The sequence below is a fragment of the Marmota marmota genome, unplaced genomic scaffold (genome assembly GCF_001458135.2).
Source record: "Marmota marmota marmota unplaced genomic scaffold, marMar, whole genome shotgun sequence".
NCBI lineage: Eukaryota > Metazoa > Chordata > Mammalia > Rodentia > Sciuridae > Marmota > Marmota marmota.
The window spans coordinates 3,298,421-3,307,260 of NW_026000020.1; the positions used below are offsets into that span (position 1 = coordinate 3,298,421).

The 8,840-nt window shown below is 49.9% G+C and overlaps 1 protein-coding gene across 1 annotated transcript; it reads right to left on the minus strand.

Annotated features, from left to right (window-relative positions):
• Positions 1-437: 437 nt before the first annotated feature.
• On the minus strand, positions 438-8,787 carry LOC107154089. The gene is made up of 7 exons (XM_015499669.2): positions 7,925-8,787; positions 7,529-7,759; positions 6,942-7,056; positions 4,565-4,665; positions 4,280-4,396; positions 3,172-3,286; positions 438-1,247 (listed from the first exon to the last, which is right to left on the minus strand). Exons 2-7 carry the CDS (start codon positions 7,742-7,744, stop codon positions 1,042-1,044), a joined length of 870 nt encoding a protein of 289 aa, XP_015355155.1. The 5' UTR covers positions 7,745-7,759; positions 7,925-8,787; the 3' UTR covers positions 438-1,041.
• Between the last annotated feature and the right edge of the window lie 53 nt (positions 8,788-8,840).

Consider the following 8,840-nt stretch of genomic DNA (forward strand, 5'->3'; position numbering starts at 1 on the left):
CCCTTATGCTGTGGAGGAGACCACTAGGAGCTCAGCTTCATGTAGGACCATCGGACCATTTTGCAAGCCCTATAAAGCCCTCACACATGCTCAAATGCTACAGGACTTTGCAGACCAGTCCAGGCAACAGTAGACATGCATTCATTGTCTAGAGTCTACAGATTCCTAGATGCATGGCATTCATTATCATCAAATGCACAATTTTGATCAAAAACCATATATCAATCATTGCAATCTGAATCAAGAAAATCAGAAATATCCCCAAATCCAAAGAGTGGATCCCCATTGTGATGCTACCAGTGGAAAATTCTACAGCTGACCTCATGGGATGGTTCACAGTCAAAACACAGCTGCATGAAAAATATTACATGACATGACCTTCTGGTTATGTGAAAAGTGGCATGTGAAGTACACATGCATGTCTTCTTCAGACATGGGATTCATTTGCAGGACACCTTATGCAATTGAAAATACTCTAAAATGGGAGAAATCAGAACCACGTCTCCAAAGTATTTCAGGAGAGACCAACTCCATCTGTCTATCTATCTCTCAGTGAGTGTGTGTGCTCTAGTGTGTGTGTGTGTGTGTGTGTGTGCGCTCTAGTGTGTGTGTGTGCTCTAGTGTGTGTGTGTGTGTATGCTCTAGTGTGTGTGTGTGTGTGCTCTAGTGTGTGTTTGTGTGTCTTTGTTTGTTTTTGTATCATGATAGCCAATACTTCATTGCCCCCATTGGAAAACTGACTCAGATAATGCCATCTGCCATACTCCTAAAAACTAAAGTTCTTGCTGATAGAATGAAACATTCCTTCCTGTTGGTTTGGATGTGTCCTTTAGGAATCACTGCTACATTAATATACTCAAATCATCAGAGTAGATCAGGTAACAAAAAATATATATATTTTAAAATAATAATATATTAATGGAAACAGCAAATACAGGATAGAGTAACAACTGTCTTACTAAACAAGGTCAAGGACAATGGCAAACTATAGGTTCAAACTTTGAAGCAAATAGTAATCAATGTAAAGATTCCTGGGCTGCCTCAGCCCCGCCCAGGCACACAGCAGTAGAATGGTTTTGCAAGCATCCTCAGGAGGGCTGGAGCCTTCTTTGCAGGACGAGAGGGAGGTTGAGGCTGGATCCATTCATCATTCTTTTGGGAGAGGCTCCTTTTCCTCAGCACAAAGTTGGGTTTTGTGTGAGGGTTCTTTGCATAAAATACATTGGCCTGCGCTGGAATCCTCAGCTCTGGGGAGAGAGGGGTGTACAAAAAGAAGGTGGCACTCAGGAGGTGCTCCCTAGGACACCCCAACATCTGAGAGCCTGTGCCAGAAATGGCCTGAGCCACACACCTGAGAGCTCTCCAATTCAGCACCAATACCAACAAAGACAGCCTCCACAGTCCTCCCTGAGGAAAAAGTAGGCAGAGCACTTCAACAGACCTAATGTCTGTTCCTACCAAAGGCTTTGGACTCCAGAACATCCCAGGTCCTCTTGCATCTGCCAAAGCACACCACTAGGGTTTGCATCTGAAATCTCCCACAAAAGGCTCCTGTGCCAAAGATTCAGACCCCACATGGGCCATCTTCATAGGTGGCTTTGGAGGGAAGCATTCGATGGTGAGTGCTCTGATGTCATCATGAAATTCTCATTCAAGATGAACATACTACTGGGAGGTAGGAGGGACTGGAAGAAAGGTTGGGTAAGGTTGGAGGAAGACCTCAACAGGGTTGCGCCCTGGGCAATAGTACCTTGGCCCTGTTGGCTCCACTGAATCCTCATCCTCCAAGTAGAGGTCCTCCTTCTCCTCTCTGTCTTTCCCTCTTCTTCCTCTCTCCCAGCCTCATTCTCTCTCCCATTCTATGCCTGTTTGGCAAGGGCTGAGGAGCTCTCCACTGCCACACACTAGAGCGTTATGGAGACCCTCAGGGCACAACCGAAGAGAAAGCTATGAAACCCGGAGAAAAGGCCTAGGCTTCCTCTTCTGAGTTATTTTCCTCAAGTATGGCCACAGGGAGGACAGGCTGACCAGCACAGACACCACATTAGAGCCATGCTTCTGTGTTGGTGGAGCCCGCCTCCATGTGGACCAGCCTCCGAGAATGGAGGCCACATCCCAAATGCTGCCCTACTAAGAACAATGGTTCCAAAGACCAGCAAAGGGAATGCTTCCCTCCAACATGGTGTATGGTCCAGTGGTGCCATGACCCCGAGTGGGGGAATACAACAGCCCGCTTCTCCTTCCTCTGACACCTGTTTCCTGCCACCCTCCTCTAGCCTACAGCCTGTTCTCCATCCCTTCTGGGTTGGATGCGGGGATCTCTGCTATGAATTTCTTAGGCTACCAAGGCCTCAGACAGACTTCCTCTTCCAAAGGCTCTACTGACCTAACAGTACGTTAAGATAGGAGAAAATTGATCCTAGAACTCATAGGGATGGTGGTCTTCAGCGTACATAGGCTGGGATCATGGCTGCTGTGGTGTTTGGCTCACAAAAACCAACCAACCAACCAACCAAAAAGCTCTGGCATTATTATCAGATGAGCTTTGTGGCCGACGTGCTCAGGAAGCCCTCGTGTGACTTTAGTTAGGGTTCTTAACCTGGCTATGGTGATCACTCCTTGGCAAGTGGACTCAGGTGCGGAAGACCATGGAATTTATCCAAAAACAGATGATTCAGGCTGTCTCCCAGCCTGTATTTTCTTTCCAATTTCATCCAGTTACTGCTTGCTAGAATCCTGGCACTACTCTGCCCAGGCAGTGGTTTTCTGGTCACAAAGAAGGCTTTCAATAGTACTGCTTCAGTCCACAAAAGTGCCAGTTCCATCTTTAGCCCATGCATTCCCATGTCCCTCTGAAACCACTCCTATCCCAGACCACGGAGCCATACGGCTCCTGGGAAGAGGCTTTCCTCCTCACTCCTCAAGGATGTCAGCTTTGGATGCCTGTTCATGTCCAGAGGAGGGCACCTGGTGGGGGGCCGCAATAGCCACTGGGGTATACCATAGAACCTCGAGACCTTACACCTGCAGAAGTGCAGTTGGCTTTGTGCACGAGCCCCAACACACCGTGTTGGAGTGTTCTTGGGGGTCAGAGACTACTCTTTGGTGCTAAGAGTTGACCTGAGTCCACATCCTGACCCTTGCTCCCTGCCATCTGATTGTCCCACTTACTCTGACGGTGAGAGATGATTTGGCCCAGCTCATATTCCTCCGGCTTCTCCTGAGTAAGCAAGTGTAGCTCGAGGGCCCTGCGGATGACGACAGGAGCCCTATCATGGCAGGTCACCTGGAACAGCATGGGAGACAGGCCTTCAGGAAATGGGCCTTGAAGTGACTACTCAAGAACAGTGGGCAGAGGCATTATGGAGGCACCTCAACTCTAAATACAAAGGCAACATCCATGACCCTACTACCTGAGGCTGGCCTCCTGCTCATCGCGTGGGCTCTTCCCATAAGCTACTGGCCAATCCTTGTACATAGGACTGCCTGGACCTGCCATTGCTCTGTGTGGAGCCACACTCCACTCGAGGTGAAAGGACCCCACTACCTGTATACACATGGAATCTCATCCCACAAGTTGGGAGGAATGGGACAGTGGCCTCCAAGATCCCAGGTCTGCCTGAGGATGCAGGCGGCATTTGGGGTAGCCCCGGCACAAAACCTAGAGGCTTTGGTCTGGATTGCCAGGGCCCCAAATAGACCCAGGAACATGACCACACACAGGAGTGCTGAAAGATAGCCACGAGAGCTCCTGGCCTCCAGAGGCTCAGTGCTGGCTGGGGTGTAGGAGGACACCTCATCCGGCAAGGGTGGTCATTGGAAAGGGCTCCTGTCCTGCAGGTTACCTGGACATTTAGTGTGCTTGCTCTACATCCATATCGACTCTGCAGACAGACCCTGTCAGCTCCTTGTTCAAGGAACATGCAGAACCTCATACTGCTGTCCTCCTCCATGGACGCCAGCATCCCATACAGGGGAACCTGCAACCTAGGTCCTGTCCTATTCTCATCTGTCACCCATACCTGCCCCTGCCCTTCCAGACTGCATGCTTCCACCCGACACACAGACTCCCTCAGACATGGCGGTGGACAAGCTGCTGCTCTCCCTCATCTCAGCTCCGGCCCTTCACACTGACCTCTGCCTTCTTGATTCCCATCTATCCTCCTGATCATCCAGAAGCTCCAAATTCAAGAGGGCATGAGTAGTCCATGGTCTTGGGCCAGTGTCTGTTCCCCACCCAGGTGGAAGCACCAGGGGACACCCCTGCTCCCAGGCTTACCAGGACAGTCTTGGCCATCTTTGGACTTTGTGTTTCTAAGTGGACACGAATTAAGCAGGTGTCTCCCACCAGCTTGTGGGAAAGCGGCCTGGAGGACTTGCAGGTTGATTCTGAGAACTGTGGGGGATGGAACATCAGCTAAGCCCAGAAACAGAAAGCCACCCAGCCTGTCAGTTGGCTCTATGGGCTTCTAGCACATATGTCTAGGTGATGAAGCTTCTTATTTCCCCAGGTGGAAGTGGAATGGCAGCACAAGTACAGCTTGAATAATGTAGGAGAGTTTACCTCCTTTCCCTTGACCTGGGGGCGTTTCCTCATGATGAAATGATATTTTATTCGTGGATTCATGGACAGATATATGAGTGAGTGGTCAGGGACCTTGATTTCTGCAGAGAGAAGTGGAGAGAATTGTTAGGTGGCACTCAAGGATTATACCACAAAACACCACCAACCCCTGAGAGTCTCCACCAGGGCGGGCCTGCACCAGAATTGAGAGCCCTCCAATCCAGCTACAGTGCCACCAAAGACTCCCTCAATGATTCTTCCCTGGAGAAGATGATGTACAGGATTCTAAACCAAAAGAGCACCTGACAATGGAAACAGCACCTTGGGCCCCGGAACTTTTCAGTGCAGGTCAGATCTGCCAAAGAGACACTGCTAGGCTTTGCATCAGGATTGGCAAAGGCTCCTGTGCTTAAGCCTTTCTCCACAGTGCAGCCATGCTCAGACATGGGCATTCAGGGAATCCTTGGATGAATCCACTTATGGATGAATACGCGGAGGGGAGGTGGTATCCATCAGAGGTGTGTTGGGCATGGACATGGGAGGACTTCAGCAGGGTGATCCCTGGAGAACTCTATAGTTTTCTAGGTTCGCTCTCCTTCCCATTGTTTCTCATCATGAGCTGTCTGCTTGGTGCTTGTATTCTGGTTCTTGTTCTACTTCTGGCTCTTCTTTCTGTCCTGCATCTTCTTGTAGTTCTTTCTGGGTCTTTTTCTTGTTCTTACATGATTCCTTCTTGTTCTTTTTCTTGTGTATCTCCCTCCACCCTTCCTTCTGTTTCACCTCCTTCCTTTTCTTCTTCTTCCTCCTGCTCTTCAATGTGTGATCTTCTCCCCATTCAGGAATGTCCTGTTTCTCCTCCTCCTCCTCCTCCTTCTTTCTCTGGCAATGGTTGGGCGTCCTCTGAGGAGTTCGAATCTATCACACTCTTCTGCCCAGATGCAGCCTTGGTTCAGAACCCCAAGATGAAATCAGTTCTCAATCAATGGTCGGGAGTGAAACCAAGACCAAAGAAAAGTGACTTCCTTTCTTTGTCATTGTCACAGTCAGGAAAGACTGAATAACAGACACCGCATTCTGGATAGGCTTCTACCTGTGGTAGTCAACACCTCATCTGGACCGGGATTGCTAAAATAGATTCCCCCTCCAAAAAGCTTCCCCAATGAAAACAAGGTTTTCAAAATCTAGGAGAGGGCCAGCATCACTGCCACCCTCCTGCCATAAGGCATAGATGCCATCACACCTAGTGGGTTCCAGGCCCCCGGTAGTCCTCACTTTTGATGTCTGTTACACACAAACCTCCCCTGGTCTGGAGCTGCTCTCAACTGATGCTTGGGTTGAAAGTGTGTTTCTGAAATCACCTTCGTAGAATCTCAGTTTGGTAATTCCTTATTGACTGGCTTATTTTTGTACCAGGGATAAAACCAGAGGCACTTAAGCACTGAGACCATTCCCAGGCCTTTTTACTTGGGTACAGGGTCTCCCTAAGTTTCTGAGGCTGTTAGGAAATCCCCATCCTCCTGTGCAGCCTCCCAAGTCCCTGAGATTCACAGACACTGCCCTCTTGCTAGCTCCTTGCACCTCAGTCTTCCTCATGTGTAAGACAGAGCCAACCCAAATGAGGTGGTGTTTGAAAATGAGAAAACTCACTTACATGCCCGACAGATGGTGGGTTCTATTGTGGACAGGCTGGGATGGTGGAGGCTAGGAGTGTCTGGCTCACAAGAAAGGAAAGAGCACTGCATTGTGGACAGCTCAGCATTGTGGCCTATGTTCTTCAGATGCCCTTCTTAGTTGCTGGAAGGAATAATAACCTGGCCATTCTGATATCTTCAGGAGATGGTAACCCAGGCACAGAGGACTTGGAATTGTTCCAAAAAGAACCCAAACAGGTGTCCCCTGGCCTTGACTTCCTCTTCACTGAGTTCTGTTCCCAGTTGCTGCAATCCTGACATTTTGTGAGTAGGCAGGACTTCTCATATCCTGGCTATGGATTGGGACCTGTGCTGCTTCCGTCCATAGCAATGCTGATCCAATCAGGACCCATGTTCTCCTCCTCTTCATTTGAAGGCATCCTTATCAGTGAGCCATAAACCAAACTGATGATCAATTGAGCCTCTCTCTTCCTTGCCCCTCATCGATATTAGCTTTGCATTGCCAGACCAGGTCCAGGGGAGAACACATTTAGGGAGGTCCAGCAGCCCCCTGGGGCCTCATTGAGCACCTCCACATTGGACACGCCCATCATTGCAGTTGGTTTCCTGCACCAGGCCCACCACACTCTGGCTATTTTGGGGCCAAGGCCCACTTTCTCTTGGCTGTGAGTTACCCTGAGCCCACTGTGGATCATTTCTCCCCACTGTCTGATTGTCCTACTTACTCTCATGCAGAGACATCATTCTCAGCAGCTCAAAGTTGTCCACATCCTCATGCTGCAACAAATTTTGGTCCAAGGCCCTGCGGATGAGGCTCGTCACCCTCTCCTGACAGGTCACCTGGATCAGGGTGGGACAAATGTCATCAGAGAATGGGTTTTAGAGGAGCTACCCATAAGATTCTGGTCAAACATTCAGGAGAAATCTCAGCTATATATACAAGGGCACAATCTTGTTATCCTGCTACCTGAGTGTGGCCTCCATACACCCCCTGGGTTCTTGCAATGTGCTACTAGAACAATCTTGGTACAAATGTCCGCCTGTACCTGCCATCTCCCCTCCCCCTGGGGAGTCACATTCCACTCAGGTCAAAGGACCAAACTGCCTATGCACAGACACACTCTCATCTCACTGAGATGAGAGCAATGGGCCAGGGACCTGCGTGCCAAGTGTGCTCTGGGATGCAGGCTGCCTTTGTGGGTGGGAGAGGGAGATACACTGAAAATTTTGGTCCTGACTGCCCCGGGGTTGGCTGAGTCTCCTGCCTTCCACTGTGTGGACACCCAGGAGGCAGCCCTGCTGTCAGGCTTACCAGGATGCGCTTTGTCTCCCTCCGGCTCTGTCCCTCTAGGAGGACGTGAACCAGGCGGCTGTCTTCCACCTGCTCGCTGGAGTGAAGCAGTGAGGAGCTGCTACTGGTGACTTTTCTCATGCAGCACTCATTGCTTTGGGTGGCCTGGGGCAATGGTCCTGCAGCCACTGCAGAGCTGCTGCTCACAGCTGCTGGGATCCTGGATGCCACTGCCATAGAAGGCTCCAAGAACTGTGGGGGATGGAACATCAGCAAAGCCCAGCACCTGCACCCCACCCAGCCTGGCAGTTGGCTCTATGGGCGTTCTACAACATCCATCCAGAACCTGAGGTTCTTGTCATCTTGGAGGATGTGGAGTGGCACCAGGAGTAAAGACTGAAGAAGGTGGCTGTTTACCTCCTTTGGCTTGACCTTGAACCACTTGCTGGCAGCTGTTTCCCGAAGAAGAAAGTTATAATCCACTCTGCCATCCAGGGCGTAATATACGTTCCCATCAGCAGGGATCCTCAGCTCTGGAGAGGCAGGGGCAGAGGCATGGTAGGTGACACTCAAGGAAGACACTACCCAACATCCTCCACAACTGAGAGCCTCTGCCAGCTCAGGTCTCACACACAGACCTGAGAGCCCGCAAATCCAGCTACTGTTCCACCAAAGACTCCCCACTGATTCCTCCCTGAGGACCCTCTGTGCACAGGAGGTCCACTACAGGAACACCTTTCAAGGAAATAGCCCCTTGCACCCCAGAACCTCTCAGTTCACGTTAACCTGCCAAAGAGAAACAGCTAGACTTTGCATCTGGATTGGCCCCCAAAGACTCATGTGTTGAAGGTTTTCTCCCCACTGCAGCAATGATCACAGGTGGGTTTGGGGAAAAGCACTTGACGGTGGGTGCCTCCACCTTGCCAGTGGATTCATCCACTCATACAGGGCTATGCTAATTTGAGGGGTATGGATTGGAGGTGTGTTGGGCGTGGGTGGAGGATGTCCACAGCAGGGCTGTGCCATACAGAGAAATATGTTTCTCTTGAGTTCCCCACTTCTGCATTTCCTCCTCATCAGTATAATTCTCATTCACAGTTTTAATCGATTTATTGTTATATTAGTTGTTTGGCTTGTGTTTCTCCTTCTTGTTCTTGTCCTTCTTCATTTTCTCCTCATGCTTCTTCTTATAGTCATCTTGACCTTCTTGTTCATTGTCTCCTCCTTCAACTCATTTTCATTTCATTTTTCTATTCCTCCTTCTCCTCCTCCTCTTCCTCCTCTTCTTCCTCTTCCTCCTCCTCCTCCTCTGCCATCTTCTTCTTCTTCTCCT

Excerpts from the sequence above, each read along its gene's own strand:
- LOC107154089 (XM_015499669.2), bottom strand. The coding sequence starts at position 7,744 with ATGGCAGTGGCATCCAGGATCCCAGCAGCTGTGAGCAGCAGCTCTGCA. Across the intron at positions 7,057-7,528 it reads GGGAGACAAAGCGCATCCTG|GTGACCTGTCAGGAGAGGGT; the intron begins GTAAGCCTGACA and ends ACCCTGATCCAG. Across the intron at positions 4,397-4,564 it reads CCCAGGTCAAGGGAAAGGAG|TTCTCAGAATCAACCTGCAA; the intron begins GTAAACTCTCCT and ends CATCCCCCACAG.